Source organism: Macaca mulatta, chromosome 12 (genome assembly GCF_049350105.2).
Source record: "Macaca mulatta isolate MMU2019108-1 chromosome 12, T2T-MMU8v2.0, whole genome shotgun sequence".
NCBI classification, from domain to species: Eukaryota; Metazoa; Chordata; class Mammalia; order Primates; family Cercopithecidae; genus Macaca; species Macaca mulatta.
The window spans coordinates 132,790,162-132,808,409 of NC_133417.1; the positions used below are offsets into that span (position 1 = coordinate 132,790,162).

An 18,248-nucleotide genomic window follows, 5' to 3' on the forward strand; every position below is an offset into this window, starting at 1 on the left:
TCCTTCACTTATTAGCTGAAATACTTTTTAAAAAATCTGTCTGGTGGCATGATTTGTTTAGGAAAGTCAGAATACATGATTCTTTGCCATCAGATATCACAATAATGAGTTGATTTCCTAGCATTTTATAATGGTGACTTTTTTCTTTAGTATCATTATGACTTCATAGATTTAAACATTTGCTTCTTCTCAGTTTGCTGTCATTATCCTTAGTAGTGCTCAAATTAGCCCACCTTAGGAGTAGGAACATTTTCAGGTTGGTTCCTACAGATACAACTCATTCATTCATTTATTTGAGGTGGAGTCTTGCTCTCTCGCCCAGGTTGGAGTGCAGTGGTACAATCTCACTGCAATCTTCACCTCCCGGGTTCAAGCTGTTCTCCCACCTAAGCCTCCCAGGTAGCTGAGATTACAAGCGTGCGCCACAACACCTGAAATTATATACAAATGTAAAAGTTTGTATTTTAGTAATACAAAAATACTGATTTTTTATTTTTAGTAGAGATGGGGTTTCACCTTGTTGGCCAGGCTGGTCTCAAACTCCTGACCTTAAGTGATCCACCCACCTCGGCCTCCCAAAGTGTTGGGATTACAGGCATGAGCCACCGTGCCTGGCCTCTTTTTGTTTTTTGTTTTGTTTTGTTTTGTTTTTTGAGATGGAGTCTCACTCTCTTGCTCACACTGGAGTGCAGTGGCACGATCTCGGCTCACTGCAACCTCTGCCTCCCAGGTTCAGCTGATTCTCCTGCCTCAGCCTTCTGAGTAACTGGGCTCACAGGTGCCCTCCACCACTCCCGACTGATTTTTGTGTTTTTTAGTAAAGATGGGGTTTCACCATGTTGACCAGGCTGGTCTCAAACTCCTGACCTCAGGTGTTCCGCCTGCCTCCCAAAGTGCTGGGATTACAGGTGTGAGCCACTGCACCCGGCCCTAAAGATATTTTTTGATAGAACTCTTGTGGTCTTTGAATGGCGTTTTCTCCCCTGCTTATTCTCACATTTAACATATTTGTTACAGTTTAATGCATGTCACCAGAAATTGGGATTTATGGAGTTTTATTAACAAATATGCAAGCCTTGAAGAGGTACTTAGGTAATATTTAAAAATTGATTATTGAAGTATAGATTTGGTCACTTGTATCTCTCCTTAATTGTAATAGCAATAGTCTGATAGGGAAGTGGCATAATGTAGTGAAAAGAACCTGGACTTTGGAGTTGGGACAACCTGGGTTCAGATGCTGGCTTTCTTGCTTATTATGTGTGTAACTTTGGGCAAATTACCTAACATTTCTAAGCTTTCTATTCTGTAAATTGATTTTGATAAGTGGCAAGGTTCAAGTGAGATGATGCATTTAAGTGGTTTACCATCTAAAAGGTACAATAAACATTGTTTTTCTTTTCTCTTTTACACACACTTCATATATATGTACCTATGTATACAAATACACACTTATGTATGTATGTTTGTATGTTTACATGCATTTAAGAAAAAGGGTCATACTTTATGGCAAGTTTTTATGCTGTTTTAATCTTTCGATCTTTGTTAAGATTCCACAAATGGTTTGGATTCATTTCCTAACAGCTTGGTAATTTCTTGAGTCTTTACAGTGGCTTCTTTATGCTTAAACAGTGTAAAAGCATACATAGTATTTGTGTTGGAAATATGTATGGAATCTATTTTGGATGTCAGTAAGCTTTGATGTTTATATCATGGAAAGTTTACCGGTCTGCATTTTGAGTGATTAAATAAATATCAAACCAAATGTAGAACATTAATTTGGGAATTTAGTCATTTTATAGTTTTATTTTGATAATTCGAAACTTTGCTTTATATTATTTTGGCATGTGTGTATGAGGTATTGGCTAAAGCTTACTCTTTCTTTTTCATAGATTTCTATAGGTTCAATTATGGAGAAGAAAAACTCAAGACTGTATGTTTCTAAAAGATGTATTTCACAATTTTATGAGCATAACAGAAACCAGTGCTGATAGAACTGATTTCCTATTCGTATTTTAGAACTTACTTTGCCTTATTTTACTTACTTGTGAGATTGTGATGGTTTTTCATTTTCTTTCAATTTGATGACCTGGCTTCTTTTTGGATAATGATGATATGAAGCATTTTATACATAATCACACTCCAAAGTGTGCTGTTTGGGATAGTTTGAAAATTTGTAGAAAAACTTCTCTCCAGCCACAATTCTTTCTAGCAAGCAATAAGGGAACCTTTCATTTTAAATATTAATAAAAACATTTTCTAAGGACATGCTTTAGAAGGGAATTGTGGTGTAATTTTTATATGTCTCATGTGTATTTGCTTTAAAAAGGAGTCCTAGGATGACATGGATCTCCTTTTTCAGGAAAGGTTATACTGAGAAGGATAAGAAATTTTGGTTTTCTTTTGCTTAAGTTGGAGTTGTGGTAGATTTCCCTTCTCCTGTGTTAACCTGAGCTGCAAAATCCCAGAAAACATGGAGAACCCTCTTTCCCCATAACCCTCCAGATAAGAAGCCATTTCCCCTTCTGACCAAAAAGAACCCCAACTCTCTTTTTTCACCTCTTGCATTTGAATGCTGGTAAAAAGAGTTGGTGAGAGAACCAGTAAATAGAGTAAAACTTGTGTAATTTGTGAATATATTCTGGTTTTATCTCCATTTTAGGATTATTGAAATATAATGTGAAATTACTGATAACCACCAAATTCTTTTGTAAATTCGCAACTTATTTCTTGTTCCCTTTGTTTTTCTCTCTTGAAATGCAATTTGTGAGTCTTCACAGGTAATGTTGGACTTTTCTTTGTAGCCCTGTTAGCCAAAAATGGTTAGCCAAAAATGGTTAGACTGCAACTCTACAGACTAATTTGTACCATGGCTGCACTAATACTTTCAACAACTTCCTTAAATTGCACTTTGAAAACAATAGCCATCATTTAATCGCAGGATAGTAAAGGAAAAGAATCTTATATTTTGATCAGATTGATAGAAAGTAGTTAATCTTAACTGTTCTGTTTCTTGTGCGAAGAAAGAATGAAATAGCTCCTGTAGGCTGCAAGTCAGGCTGCCTGAGAGGAGTTGCTTTTTAGTCTGAAGTTCTTACTTAGAAATGACGGCTCAGATTACCTTTTTTCCTTTACTTTATTTGACTTTTGGTTTCTTTACAGGAGAATAAAATATATATGCCTGTTACAAGAAGAAACTACTGAATTACTCATTTATTTTTCCTTCTAATATGTATGGTTGATACCATCTTTTGATATTTTGCCTTGGAGTAGTTTTTAGGTGTAAAAACTAGGTCATGGTTTAACTGAAATGTCTTTTTCCAGAGCCTTTCCAGGCATTCAGAATCTTTATTTTTCCATATATAGTTTACACATAAAGTCATTGATTGCAATTTCTTTTTTTTTTTTTTTTTTTTTTTTTTTGAGACGGAGTCTCGCTCTGTCACCCAGGCTGGAGTGCAGTGGCCAGATCTCAGCTCACTGCAAGCTCCGCCTCCCGGGTTCCCGCCATTCTCCTGCCTCAGCCTCCCGAGTAGCTGGGACCACAGGCGCCGCCACCTCGCCCGGCTAATTTTTTGTGTTTTTAGTAGAGACGGGGTTTCGCCGTGTTAGCCAGGATGGTCTCGATCTCCTGACCTCGTGATCCGCCCGTCTCGGCCTCCCAAAGTGCTGGGATTACAGGCTTGAGCCACCGCGCCCGGCTGCAATTTCTTCTCATCTTGATATTCTTGTTAATTTTTAAAAAATACTAGGTGAAAATTTTATCCTGAACAGTTTGATACGACTGATGGAACCTTTAATGGCAAATGATAACTATTCACACATGCCAGTCTGGTTCATTAGCATTGTTTTGTAGGGAAACTTTTTCTTTTGTAGGTAGTTTAGTGACTTAAAAGCTGGAAGCCTTTACTCTTCATGTGAGCATTCAGGCTGAGGTATAGTATTTGTGGATGTGTGTTGCTGGGTGGGGTCATTATTGGGTTCAGTAAAAGTCATCTTCTACGGAAATGTGCATGAAGCTAGAAATAAAATTCACCTACTGAATTTAGTAGTTATTTTGCCTGATGATAAACATCATATCACAAAACCTGTGCACTATAAACTGTAATTGATTTTTGTCACACTCTATACTGTAGGATCTAAACCCAACTGCCTTGCAACTCAGGTAACAGAAATGAGTAGTATCATGTGTGTTTAAGGAACTATGGTGCCCTTTTTAAAGGGGATGTTCTAATCTGTTACTACATGGAAATAGGGATTTAGGATACTAGATATATTGATTTTTTTTTTTTTTTTTTTAAATAAGAGAAGCTAGAAGTCTTTTTGTTTATTGTGAAATGCCCTCTTTTTAAATGTTGGGAATTGATGGGAAATAATGTTAAGTACTGTACAGATGAAACAAAGCATATCTGTCAGATGAATTTGCTGAGGGCTGCTAGTTTGCATCCTATGATCTCTCTGTCTTCCTGTCTCATGAATATGTGTTTTTCTTTGAAGAGGAATGACAACTCTTAGCAAGACTCAGGCTCATTAATTTGGGGTCTTAAGTTCCACACTAAGTTGACTCCTTGAAATACGATTATTTAAGAAACAGCTTTACCATTGTGTTACATTCTGCTTAGCTTGGATTTCTTTGTACAGAGATTGCTTGAGTGTCCAGATAGTAATTTTTGTATTTTAGTGTTGAATTTGCAAAGTTTTGTTTTCCAAAGTTTTATTCTGCAGCATTTACAATTGATTGTTGAAGTTAGTGAATAGATCAGTACCTAGACGTAAAAATGGATACAAGTACTGCAAAGTCCTGTCTTGCCATATTTAATAGGTATTCGATTAATGTTTGGGGCTCTGAATTATATGCTATAATTTCTATACTAGCATTCATTGTTCCTTAAATTTTAATGAGTTTAAAATTGCAGGCTTCTATAGAATATGAATATCTTCCATTTATTTGGTGATCCTGTGCTTTTTTTAGATTTTTATATATGACCATGGTGAGACATTTGTAAACTTAAAAAAAGTTTTATTTCTTAATTAAACCATCTTTGTATTATTTTTTAAGTATTTCAATTATTGTTGAGATTCACATAGTTGATTACCATTTTTATTCAGTGAATTTTTCCAGAATGTTTTCTACATCTTTGTCTGCTTTCCTATAACTCGGTACTATAACTCAGTACTCTGAAATAGTTTCCTTTGTTAATGGAGTCACTTTTATAGTACTGTGCTTGAGGTCATATACAGAGTATTATGTCCAAATTTATCATTGCACAAAGTGTTCTTGGAAATTCCTGGTTACTACTTAGTAAATTACCTGTAATTGGGTTAAATGCTGGTAGGGTTTAAAATCTGATTTCTAAGTGAATTCTCTATAAAGTGAGTTTTGATACATAGAAACTTTTCATATAATTCTTAAACTCATTTGTCATGTATTTTCATTTATAGTTTTCATATTCATTAACATATGTTGTTCCTTACCATTTACAGCTCAGAATTCTGCAAATGCAGATTTTGCAAACTTTGATGCATTTGGACAGTCTAGTGGTTCGAGTAATTTTGGAGGTTTCCCCACAGCAAGTCACTCTCCTTTTCAGCCCCAAACTACAGGTAGAGCTTCTCCAGCATTGTGCTTAAATGTTTACTTCACGAAACAAAATTCTCTTAAGTGTAGTTTTGAAAAATTAGTCTAAACTTAAATTCTGTAATTATCTGACTTTAAAATGGTTCTATCTTAAAAAGCTCTGGGGAAACCTGAACTCTTATTTTTTTCTATATTCATTTGTTTTTCTGCATTATTTGGTGTATTGTCTGTTTGACAACATCCATTCTCCTCCTTTTCCTGCACATGAATCTTCCTTAGATCTACCATGCACAGAGGACAGAGGCATGACACTACTATAAGTATTTCTCTTTCAGTCTCTCTTTTTTGTGTGTGTGTGTTTGTTTTTTGGCAATGCTCCTGCCTCAGGATAGAATACAGGCACGTGCCACCACTCCCAGCTGAAATTTTTTTTTTGGTGGGGGGAGGGTAGCAACTGGGTCTCACTGTGTTGCCCAGGCTGGTCTTGAACTCCTGGCCTCAAGTTATCCTCCTGCCTTGGCCTCCCAGAGTGCTGGGATTACAGATGTGAGCCACTGTGCCCAGCCAGTACTGTAAGTTTTTTAAGGTTCATAGAATCCATTGATTTAGGCTGACATTAGACCTCTTAATAAAGGAAGCTGATTGCTTCTGTAGAGCTAAAAATGTAAGTAATTTTCAGAGCAAGAAGCCTGAGAAAAATTTTCATATGTTTATTAGACAAGAGTACATTAATGATCATTTCAGTCAAACTTGGAAATAGTTTTCTGTGCAGGAATTGGTGTTTAAACATTGAATACTTTTCCATAAATTGTGCTGTTTCCGGAAACTCATTGAACCCTTATTTAGATTTTTGGCTGATTACTTTTCTTTCAACTTTTAACTCTGTATTGTCTTAAAGCCTTTTCTTTCAGTTTTCTTTTTTTTTTTTTTCCCTTTAACTTTCATCATTTACATAATTTCTGGCTGTCCAGCATTTAGAATGCTTTCATCTAGCTGCAGTTTTGGTGAATTTACTTCAGCTTTTCCTCTTCAGGCTACCCACAGTAAGTTCTGTTGTCAAATAGGCATCTTATACTAATTTGCATATTTTTGCTATATTTCAAGGGTTTTTCGAATTATAGATCGTTGATAATTCTTTAGTGATAATCCTTCATAAAAAATCTCTCCCAACTCTATTTATTAAACTCAGAGTTAGAGAACACAATAGTAGACAAAGAGTTACTTGGTTTAATAATAATTTGAAATAATATTCTTATATAAATTTTGAAAGTTTAGTATGCACTTTGTTTGCCAGCTCCTTGTAACAGGTCGCAGTCTTTTACATACAAACATGTATTACTTACCTTTAATTGAAAACACCATGGTTTAACTCCTGAAAGAAATTTGATCAGTATGTATTTCTTTTAGAATGTATAAAAACCTGCTTGATAGAAAGTGTTCGTGTTTTTTAAATAGAGGTTCATGCATTCTGTTTTCAAATTATCTGTAGTTGTCTTTTCTATCACTTTAATATATAACTGTGTATGTATACTATTTTGATTTCTGAAACTAAAGTTTAGAAATAAAGAACTAATATCCCAAAAGTGTAGGATCAAAAGCATAGAATGAAATATACTGGTTTTAGTCTTTTGATAGTACTTTAAGGAGGTCTTTATAATAGAGAACATATTTTAAAGATTTAACAGGATATATACAATAGTGACCATTAGGTGAATTGTGGTTTATAACGTCAAAAATTGCTATAGTGTATTATGTACTGTAGTTTTAATGCCTTGAACTACACATGATATTGTATACACATTTAACTCTTATATGGAATTAAATAGTAGCTCTTCAAGTGAAGTAAGTGTAAATGTCAATAACCATCTTTTAAGAAATTCTGAATCACCTTAACACATTTTACATATTGTTAATTGCTACTGCTGGGATTTGTTTAAACTGTTTCACCATGGAGCCACAAAAGTTTGAAATCCTCCAAGTAAGATACTTTGCATCTTGTTTGCAGTCTGTTTAGGGAGAACTAGTAAAAGGCCATAGTGTATTTGGATGAGAAAGTAACTGAATCTCAAACCAGGTAGTGTGGAGTTACCCCCTCCATGAATTACATTCTTCATTCCAGGGTAGGTAATAAACAGAAACATGTTATTTTACATGTTGCCAAGGCCTTTGAAAAATCTACTTTTACAAATTAGAAAACTTCACTTGCAGTCGAAAGCCATTGCCAGTCATTGATTTTAATGTTGTAAGATTGCTTATAGGACATTTAATTTAGGAAGAAATGATCATACAGTCTATGAGAGGGTATTAGGAAAAGCTTAGAAATTTCAAGTGCTCTGTTTATTCTGTTACAGGTGGAAGTGCTGCATCAGTAAATGCTAATTTTGCTCATTTTGATAACTTCCCCAAATCCTCCAGTGCTGATTTTGGAACCTTCAATACTTCCCAGAGTCATCAAACAGCATCAGCTGTTAGTAAAGTTTCAACGAACAAAGCTGGTTTACAGACAGCAGACAAATATGCAGCACTTGCTAATTTAGACAATATCTTCAGTGCCGGGCAAGGTATCAAGCTTTAAGCAAAACAAATACAAATTTGTGCTCTTAATTTGGTTGTATTTATTAAAATGTGGACATGTTACACTTTTCTCAGTTGTTGTATAGCAATTTTGTCTGCACTGTCATTTTGAGTAAAATGTTCACTTGGCACATTTTGTACCTGAAATATCAACTACAAAACTGAGGACATAGGAACTGATTTGTAAACTTTCAGTCTCACTAGTTGAGAAAAATTTTATTTTGTCCTAGAAGGCATGCTTTACTTTTCTTTGGCAATAAAGAGCCAAGAAACCCCATTGGCAGAGCTGAATGGAGGGTTATTTGGTGGTTTCTGTGATGTATTTACTTTGAACAAATTTCCGTTAACAACTTGGTGGGTTTTATATTTTTTTAAGAAATTCATGAATTTTATAGTATAGTCTTGTATCCAGTTTTATCTTAAGGCTAGTAGCCTCTAAAAATGCATATGGCAGTGGTGAATAGCAGGTGTGTGTTGCTAAATGGAATTCTCCATTCTGATCTCTGGGCCTGTTCTCCTCCTCTCCAAAATGGATAATTCTAAGCATTAAACTCATGGAGTTGTGTTCTAAGTATTATTGCATGTAAGGCATTTAGAACGGTGCTTAGCACATAGTAAGTGCTCAGTAAATGTTTCCCGTTATTACTGTCTCTAATTTTTTCATGGAGAGTGCTGAGGGAAATGATGCTATTGATAGACTGTTCACATTAGGTCCAGCATTATATGAATTTATATGTTCACGTGAACAAGATCCACTTGTCTTGGAGATGTTAACATAGTAGCACTTGAGAGTTTCTTGCTTATGCATAATCTAGACAAATTTTTTTGGTACAGAGTCTTAATTTTTGTTAAAAGACATATTCTGTCTTTACCACAGTGGTATGTATAACGACTAATCCTGTCCTGTATGGTCCAGGTGATTTATTAGATTAATGATTTGGAATCCTGCTTAACTCCAAATCCATTTTAAGTTTACCTATGTTTCATGGCAAATGTAGTTGCTAAGTTGAAAGTGTAACTTTAAATTTTTGGTGTAACGTGATTTTGTTCATTCCCAGGTGGTGATCAGGGAAGTGGCTTTGGGACCACAGGTAAAGCTCCTGTTGGTTCTGTGGTTTCAGTTCCCAGTCAGTCAAGTGCGTCTTCAGACAAGTATGCAGCTCTGGCAGAACTAGACAGCGTTTTCAGTTCCGCAGCCACTTCCAGTAATGCGTATACTTCCACAAGTAATGCTAGCAGGTACCTTGTCTTAGCTAGCCCCTCCTGCTTTGTGTTTTATCTTTTTTTTCCAACTTTGAGTAATCAAGTTAAAAAATGACTGTTTTAAGGTATAATTTTAAAGTTCTTGAATACTTTTGTAAATTTGAGGAATTTGAATTTAGTTTGCTAATTAAAATATAATCCTTGAATAATTGGCATAATTTTATCTTTTCATTGAATCAGACGTTTTTGTTATGTTCTGTCTTTGAACACTAAACCGTATTTGAGAGCATGTACACATCTCAAAATGGACAGTTATTTTCAGATTGTACTCAGCGGAGAATCCATTTAGTAGTCAAATAATATACTTTAAAAATAGTTTTTAGTCATGAAGATTAAACAGTGAAAGTACCATATTATAGGCTTAGTCGTAAATACAGATTTTTAGAAGTGTTTGCACCAAAGCCCAAAATCAATTCTGTATCTCTTTAGTGTCATCCTTGTATTTATAAATAAGCACATCTGCTATTATGTTCATATAGATCTGTTAGAATTCTTGGCAGTAGGAAGCATGACACATTTTAAGGACATTACACTTGTAAAAAACTCTTCTAGTCTTTATTTTAGAGTTGCGAAAATAGTCTCGGAAATACAAGAGATTTACCTATAACAGTGTTTTATTCGTCTCTGTTTTCCATTCCTGTGGATTGTATTTACTACTTTCTTTTGTTATCCTAGTAGCTTATTTTCCTTAGGGTTGTAACATTTGTAGAAACATAAAGTCTGGAAACATACGTGATATATAATACATGATTTATTGATACTACATTACAGTACATCAGGGGTTCACAAAGTGATCCATGGAATGTTTGGGGTACCTGAGACCCTTTCATGGGGTCTGTGAGGTTAAAACTTTCTTTATAATAATTCTGAGAGATTGTTTACCTTTTCATTAATTGATATTTGCATTAATGGTGCAAAAACAATGGCAAGTAAAACTTGCTGTTGCTGGTGTCTTTTTTTTTTTTTTTGGTACTTTAAATTCTAGGGTACATGTGCACAACATGCGGGTTTGTTATGTAGGTATACATGTGCCATGTTGGCTTGCTGCACTCATCAACTCATCGTTTACATTAGGTATTTCTCCTAATGCTATCCCTCCCCCAGACCCCCCACCCCTGACAGGCCCCCGTGTGTAATGTTTCCCACCCTGTGTCCATGTGTTCTTGTTGTTCATCTTTACACTTAAATGTCTTAATTTTTCTTTGTGTTGATAACTGATGCTATGATACATGATATGTTCATTATTTTATGGCTACCCTGTAGATCGATTATCCTTACTTTCTCTTTTTTTAAAGAAAAAAAAATGAACTCTTTCAATATTTGTTCTCAGCAATGTTTTTGGAACAGTGCCAGTGGGTGCTTCTGCACAGACACAGCCTGCTTCATCAAGTGTGCCTGCTCCATTTGGAGGTATGTGCTTCTGGTATATATACTGTTTTTTATAAAGAACCCAAGTATATATTGTGTAGCATTTTCTTAGGAGTCAAAGCAATGATTTGTTATCAGAATCCTTGAGTTTTCTGTCTTGATAAATGTAGTGAACAAATAATTTAAATCTTAAATACAAAATGTATTAGGATTTTATAGTGTATTTTATAATTTTTTAAAGCTACGCCTTCCACAAATCCATTTGTTGCTGCTGCTGGTCCTTCTGTGGCATCTTCTACAAATCCATTTCAGACCAATGCCAGAGGAGCAACAGGTAAGAAAAAGAGACAGTCAGTAGAACAGTAAGCTTTGGGGAAGGTGTTTATCAACAAAGATACCATGTGAAGAACACCAGAAAATGGGGCTTCTTTCTTAGTGAAGTGAATGGCAAATGGATAGAGGAGTTTGTCCATAAAGACAAATTCTAGCTGAAAGTTCATAAAATCCTAGAATTTAACAGTTGAGAGGGACCTTAGAAATTATCTAGTGTCTGCCCTTTCCAGTTAAAGCTTTCATTTTTCAGGTAGGGAAGCCCAGACATGGAGATGAGACTCCACAGAACGTTTATGACAGAGATGAGACTTAAACAGAGCAATTTAGACATATTTGGTGGTCTAGTTTCAGAATTACTGGTTGTAACTCATGCAATCTTAATGGAACCATTTTACGAGAAGTTTTTATTTTCCCTATGAGATTGCATCAGATGACTTTATTATGTGAATTCTTAATTATTAGGTCTTTTTCTAGTGAATATCTCTTTCAAGTGTGAATATTTTTTAAGTTGTGGAAACTTGATTCAGTTGTGGGTATAATACTGAATATTTTGTCTTTTGATAATTTTTTCCCTTAATTCTCTTTGTTTTCTCCATTTTTTTCTTTTTGATTCATACTGTAAGCCAGTCACATTTTTCTCACGTTATACCTCTGATTTTTGTCATATTACCTTAAACACCAGAGATATTTGCCAATATCTTGGAATGTCAGCAAGTACATTTGGTATGGCTGGGTATCCATTAAATCTAGAGTTTGTATGCTTTTTGTGTCTATGTCACAGTAATTTAGAACTAAAGCCTAAACTCCAGTTATAGTAAATGTTGATATGAAATCTTGAGAGATTAGGTACTTGTAACATTGAAATCAAATTAAACCATTAAGAATTACTAGTTTTTAGTAAATCTCTGTCATTGACAAGATTAAGAATCACAGTATTAGAAGTTTGAGCTGTAACTATTTTCTTTTCACATAAATGTCTTCACTTTGTTGGTAACTAACATAATAGATATTTGATAAGTATTTGAATTTCACACAAAATTTAACTTTAAAAAATAGTTTAATTCAAGCGTACCTAATGAATGATTGTTTTAAATTTCCATTTGTACAATTTCTTCATTAGGTGTGTGATATGTGCAGTGTTTCTGTTTCTTAGCATACTGTTTTCATTTTGTGGACTGAGTTTGTAAAATGTTTCATGATACAATGGGTTTTTGTACATTGCCTCATTTAATCCACTCAGCTGTCATCAAATAAATATTTTAATTGTGTGACAGCTGAGGGAACAGGCCCAGAAAAGTTAATTGGACATATTTTGAGTACAGCCAGCCAAACTCGTGTTCGAATTCTGATTTATAGTTACTTCTGGTTGACCACAAGAAAGCCTTTTGAATTTTGTTCTTTTACTGAATGGGGTAAGAATGATAGGGGAATGTTCAAACATTTATTGTGATAAAGTTGTTCACAAGATGCTATTGAGATATTTATAGATATTATAACTTCATTTAAGAACTGATGAATAGGCCGGGTGCGGTGGCTCAAGCCTGTAATCCCAGCACTTTGGGAGGCCGAGATGGGCGGATCACAAGGTCAGGAGATCGAGACCATCCTGGCTAACACAGTGAAACCCCGTCTCTACTAAAAAAAAAAAATACAAAAAAAACTTAGCCGGGCGAGGTGGCAGGCGCCTGTAGTCCCAGCTACTCAGGAGGCTGAGGCAGGAGAATGGCGTGAACCCGGGAGGCGGAGCTTGCAGTGAGCTGAGATCCGGCCACTGCACTCCAGCCTGGGTGACAGAGCGAGACTCCGTCTCAAAAAAAAAAAAAAAAAAAAAAAAAAAGAACTGATGAATAGAAACTCAAATTATGCTTTGGCTGAGCCTAATCGTGTTGACCTAACTTCTTTGAGCCTTCATGTTGTCCCTCTCTATAGAATGTGAACAGTATTCTCTTGCTGGCAGGTTTGTTGTAAAATTAGATGATGCACATTTACCCTGTATGGTCTTCACATTACAGCATATGCTCAGTAAATCAGACCTAATATTTTCCTTTTATGACTATACCTCTGAGTTGGTTCTGTCATTAGAGTTAAGGGCCTTTTTTTGCTTGTTTTATTTAGAGTATGAAAGTTTTATAAAAGTTGAAGCTCTACATAGGATATAAAATAATATAAAATGTACAATGTATGTTCAGATAATATAATTTTAGTATTAACTAACAAAAATTTATTAGAAAGGTAAAACTACAGTGTCCACAAATGTTTATTTCAAGGTAATACATTTTTTCCATTATAAGTCATTTTGAATTTATCACATTGGTCACTTTATTAGATTATTATTGAATTGACCAAATCATAAGCATTAACTGCATATGTTTCTATTGAAACTGAAATATAAACAATACTTTGACAAATACACTATACTTAAGAATTTCCAGTGTTTTATACCATCAAAATTAATATTATTTAAGAACTTTTTGTTGCCTTCAAATATATTAACACTGGCTGGGCACAGTGCCTCATGTCTGTAGTCCCAGCACTTCGGGAGGCCAAAGCGGTGGCCAGGTGTTTGAGACCAGCCTGGCCAACATGTTAAGACCCTGTCTCTACTAAAAATGCAAAAATTAGGCAGGTGCGGTGGTACATGCCTCTAGTCCCAGCTACTCGGGAGGCTGAGGCAGGAGAATCGCTTGAACCAGGAAAGTGGAGGTTGCAGTGAGCTGAGATGGTACAATTGGACTCCAGCCTGGGCGACAGAGCGAGACTCTGTTTTAAAAAAAGAAAAAACAAATATGTTAACACTGTGAAATTATATTTTGAGGTACCCTTTGATCCTAGCACTTTGGGATGCCGAGGTAGGTGGGTTGCTCGAAGCCCAGGAGTTTGAGAGCAGCCTGGGCAACATGGTGAATCCCGTTTCTACCAAAAATACATGGTGGCAGACACCTGGAGTCCTAGCTACTCAGGAGGCTGAGGTGGGAGGATTACCTGGACTAGGAGTTCGAAGCTACACTGAGCTGTGATTGCACCACCACACTTCACCCCGGCTAACAGGCCCTATCTCAAAACAAAAAAAGAAAGGAGGTACCCTTATTGCATACCTTACTGCATAATAGTTCTATGTGAAATTTGGAAAGGTTTATCTATGTATTTCTTTTTTGTTTGTTTGTTTGTTTTAGACAGATCCTCACTCTGTCACCCAGACTGGAGTGCAGTGGCTTAATCTTTGCTCACTGCAACCTCTACGTCCCGGGTTCAAGCAATTCTCATGCCTCAGCCTCCTGAGTAGCTGGGAATACAGGCGTGTGCCACCACACTCAGCTAATTTTTGTATTTTTAGTAGAGATGGGGTTTCGCCATGTTGACCAGACTGGTCTTGAACTCCTGGCCTCAAATGATCTGCCTGCCTCGGCCTCCCAAAGTGCTGGGATTACAGACATCAGCCACCGCACCTGGATCATTCTTAAAATGACGTTTAAATAATCATTTTTTCTGGATTTATAAAACTTTGGGGCTTTAGCTTTTTTTTTTTCATACTTTAAGTTCTAGGGTACATGTGCACAACATGCAGTTATGTTACATACGTATACATGTGCCATGTTGATGTGCTGCACCCATTATTAACTCATCATTTACATTAGGTATGTCTCCTAATGCTATCCTCTCCCCCTACACTGCACCCCAAGACAGGCCCCAGTGTGTGATGTTCCCGACCATGTATCCAAGTGTTCTCATTTTTCAGTTCCCACCTATGAGTCAGAACATGCGGTGTTTGGTTTTCTGTCCTTGCAATAGTTTGCTCAGAGTGATGGTTTCCAGCTTCATCCATGTGCCTACAAAGGACATGAACTCATCCTTTTTTATGGCTGCATAGTATTCCATGGTTTATGTGTACTGCATTTTCTTAATCCAGTCTATCATTGATAGACATTTGGGTTGGTTCCAAGTCTTTGCTATTGGGAATAGTGCTGCAATAAACATATGTGTGCATGTGTCTTTATAGTAGCATGATTTATAATCCTGTGGGTATATACCCAGTAATGGGATTGCTGGGTCAAATGGTATTTCTAGTTCTAGATCCTTGAGAAATCGCCACACTGTCTTCCACAATGGTTGAACTAGTTTACATTCCCACCAACAGTGTAAAAGTGTTCCTATTTCTCCACATTCTCTCCAGCACTGTTTCCTGACTTTTTGATGATCGCCATTCTAAGTGGTGTGAGATGGTATCTCATTGTAGTTTTGATTTGCATTTCTCTGATGGCCGGTGATAATGAGCATTTTTTCATGTGTCTGTTGGCTGCAATAAATGTTGTCTTTTGAGAAGTGTCTGTCAGTTCATATCCTTTGCCCACTTTTTGATAGGGTTGTTTGATTTTTTCTTGTGAATTTGTTTAAGTTCCTTGTAGATTCTGGATATTAGCCCTTTGTCAGATGAGTAGATTGAAGAAATTTTCTCCCATTCTGTAGGTTGCCTGTTCACTCTGATGGTAGTTTCTTTTGCTGTGCAGAAGCTCTTTAGTTTAATTAGATCCCATCTGTCTATTTTTGCTTTCGTGGCCATTGCTTTTGGTGTTTTAGTCATGAAGTCCTTGCCCATTCCTACGTCCTGAATGTTACTGCCTAGGTTTTCTTCTAGGGTTTTTATGGTTTTAGGTCTAACATTTAAGTCTTTAATCCATCTTGAATTAATTTTTATACAAGGTGTAAGGAAGGGATCCAGTTTCAGCTTTCTACTTATGGCTAGCCAGTTTTCCCAGCACCATTTATTAAATAGGGAATCCTTTTCCCATTTCTTGTTTTTGTCAGGTTTGTCAAAGATCAGATGGTTGTAGATGTGTGGTATTATTTCTAAGGACTCTGTTCTGTTTTGGTACCAGTACCATGCTGTTTTGGTTACTGTAGCCTTGTAGTATAGTTTAAAGTCAGGTAGCGTGATGCCTCCAGCTTTGTTCTTTTTGCTTAGGATTGTCTTGGCAATGCGGGCTCTTTTTTGTTTCCATATGAACTTTAAAGTAGTTTTTACCAGTTCTGTGAAGAAAGTCATTGGTAGCTTGACGGGGATGGCATTCAATCTGTAAATTACCTTGGGCAGTATGGCCAATTTTCACGATATTGATTCTTCCTATCCATGAGCATGGAATGTTCTTCTATTTGTTTGTGTCCTCTTTTATTTCATTGAGCAGTAGTTTGTAGTTCTCCTTGAAGAGGTCCTTCACATCCTTTGTAAGTTGGATTCCTAGGTATTTTATTCTCTTTGAAGCAGTTGTGAATGGGAGTTCACTCATGATTTGGCTCTCTGTCCACTATTGGTGTATAGGAATGTTTGTGACTTTTGCACATTGATTTTGTATCCTGAGGCTTTGGGCTGAGATGATGGGGTTTTCTAAATATACAGTCATGTCATCTGCAAACAGGGACAATTTGACTTCCTCTTTTCCTAATTGAATAGCCTTTATTTCTTTCTCCTGCCTGGTTGCCCTGGCCAGAACTTTCAACACTATGTTGAATAGGAGTGGTGAGTGAGGGCATCCCTGTCTTATGCCAGTTTTCAAAGGGAATGCTTCCAGTTTTTGTCCATTCAGTATGATATTGGCTGTGGGTTTGTCATAAATAGCTCTCATTATTTTGAGCTACATTCCATGAATACCTAGTTTATTGAGAGTTTTTAGCATTGAAGGGCTGTTGAATTTTGTCAAAGGCCTTTTCTGCATCTGTTGAGATAATCATGTGGTTTTTGCCTTTGTTTCTGTTTATATGCTGGATTACATTTATTGATTTGTGTATGTTGAACCAGCCTTGTATTCCAGGGTTGAAGCCAACTTGATCGTGGTGGATAAGCTTCTTGATGTGCTGCTGGATTCGATTTGCCAGTGTTTTATTGAAGATTTTTGCATTGATGTTCGTCAGTGATGTTGGTCTAAAATTCCGGTTTTTTTGTGTGTGTCTCTGCCAGGCTTTGGTATCAGGATGATGCTGGCCTCATAAAATGAGTTAGGGAGGATTCCCTCTTTTTCTATTGATTGGAATAGTTTCAGAAGGAATGGTATCAGCTCCTCTTTGTACCTCTGGTAGAATTTGGCTGTGAATCTGTCTGGTCCTTGACTTTTTTTTGGTTGGTAGGCTATTAATTATCAATTTCAGAGCCTGTTATTGGTCTATTCAGGGATTCAATTTCTTCCTGGTTTAGTCTTGGGAGAGTGTATATGTCCAGGAATTTATCCATTTCTTCCAGGTTTTCTAGTTTATTTGCGTAGAGGTGTTCATAGTATTCTCTGGTGGTAGTTTATATTTCTGTGGGATCAGTGGTGATATCCCCTTTATCGTTTTTTATTGTGTCTGTTTGATTCTTTTCTCTTTTCTTCTTTATTAGTCTTGCCTAGCAGTCTATCAGTTTTGTTGATCTTTTCAAAAAACCAGCTCCTGGATTCATTGATTGTTTTTGAAGGGTTTTTTTGTGTCTCTGTCTCCTTCAGTTCTGCTGTGATCTAAGTTATTTCTTGCCTTCTGCTAGCTTTTGAATATGTTTGCTCTTGCTTCTCTAGTTCTTTTAATTGTGATATTAGGGTGTCAACTTTAGATCTTTCCTGCTTTCTCTTAATGGGCATTTAGTGCTATAAATTTCCCTCTACACACTGCTTTAAATGTGTACCAGAGATTCTGGTATGTTGTGTCTTTGTTCTCATTGGTTTCAAAGAACGTCTTTATTTCTGCCTTCATTTCGTTATGTACCCAGTAGTCATTCAGTAGCAGGTTGTTCAGTTTCCATGTAGTTGTTTGGTTTGAGTGAGTTTCTTAATCCTGAGTTTTAATTTGATTGCACTGTGGTCTGAGAGACAGTTTGTTACAATTTCTGTTCTTTTACATTTGCTGAGGAGTGATTTACTTCCAATTGTGTGGTCAGTTTTGGAGTAAGTGCAGTGTAAGTGCAGTGTGGTGCTAAGAGGGATGTATATTCTGTTTATATTTGGGGTGGAGTGTTCTGTAGATGTCTATTAGGTCCTCTTGGTGCAGAGCTGAGTTCAAGTCCTGGATATCCTTGTTACCTTTCTGTCGATATCCTGTCTCATTAATCTGTCTAATGTTGACAGTGGGGTGTTAAAGTCACCCATTATTACTGTGTGGGAGTCTAAGTCTCTTT

General features: G+C 36.3%; 1 protein-coding gene across 11 annotated transcripts in view; it reads left to right on the forward strand.

The window, feature by feature from the left end:
- AGFG1 (ArfGAP with FG repeats 1) overlaps window positions 1-18,248 on the forward strand; it is a 90,049-nt gene that overhangs the window by 54,256 nt on the left and 17,545 nt on the right. For 6 of the 11 annotated variants that reach the window (XM_028831173.2, XM_028831175.2, XM_028831171.2 and 3 more), the window contains exons 6-10: window positions 5,482-5,601; window positions 7,927-8,136; window positions 9,208-9,388; window positions 10,743-10,822; window positions 11,022-11,114. In XM_028831173.2, the coding sequence (XP_028687006.1) occupies window positions 5,482-5,601; window positions 7,927-8,136; window positions 9,208-9,388; window positions 10,743-10,822; window positions 11,022-11,114 (684 nt within the window). Of the gene's footprint in view, window positions 1-5,481; window positions 5,602-6,546; window positions 6,619-7,926; window positions 8,137-9,207; window positions 9,389-10,742; window positions 10,823-11,021; window positions 11,115-18,248 lie in introns of all 11 variants that reach the window. The other 5 variants (XM_028831177.2, XM_028831176.2, XM_077957728.1 and 2 more) reach the window with 2 other exon arrangements.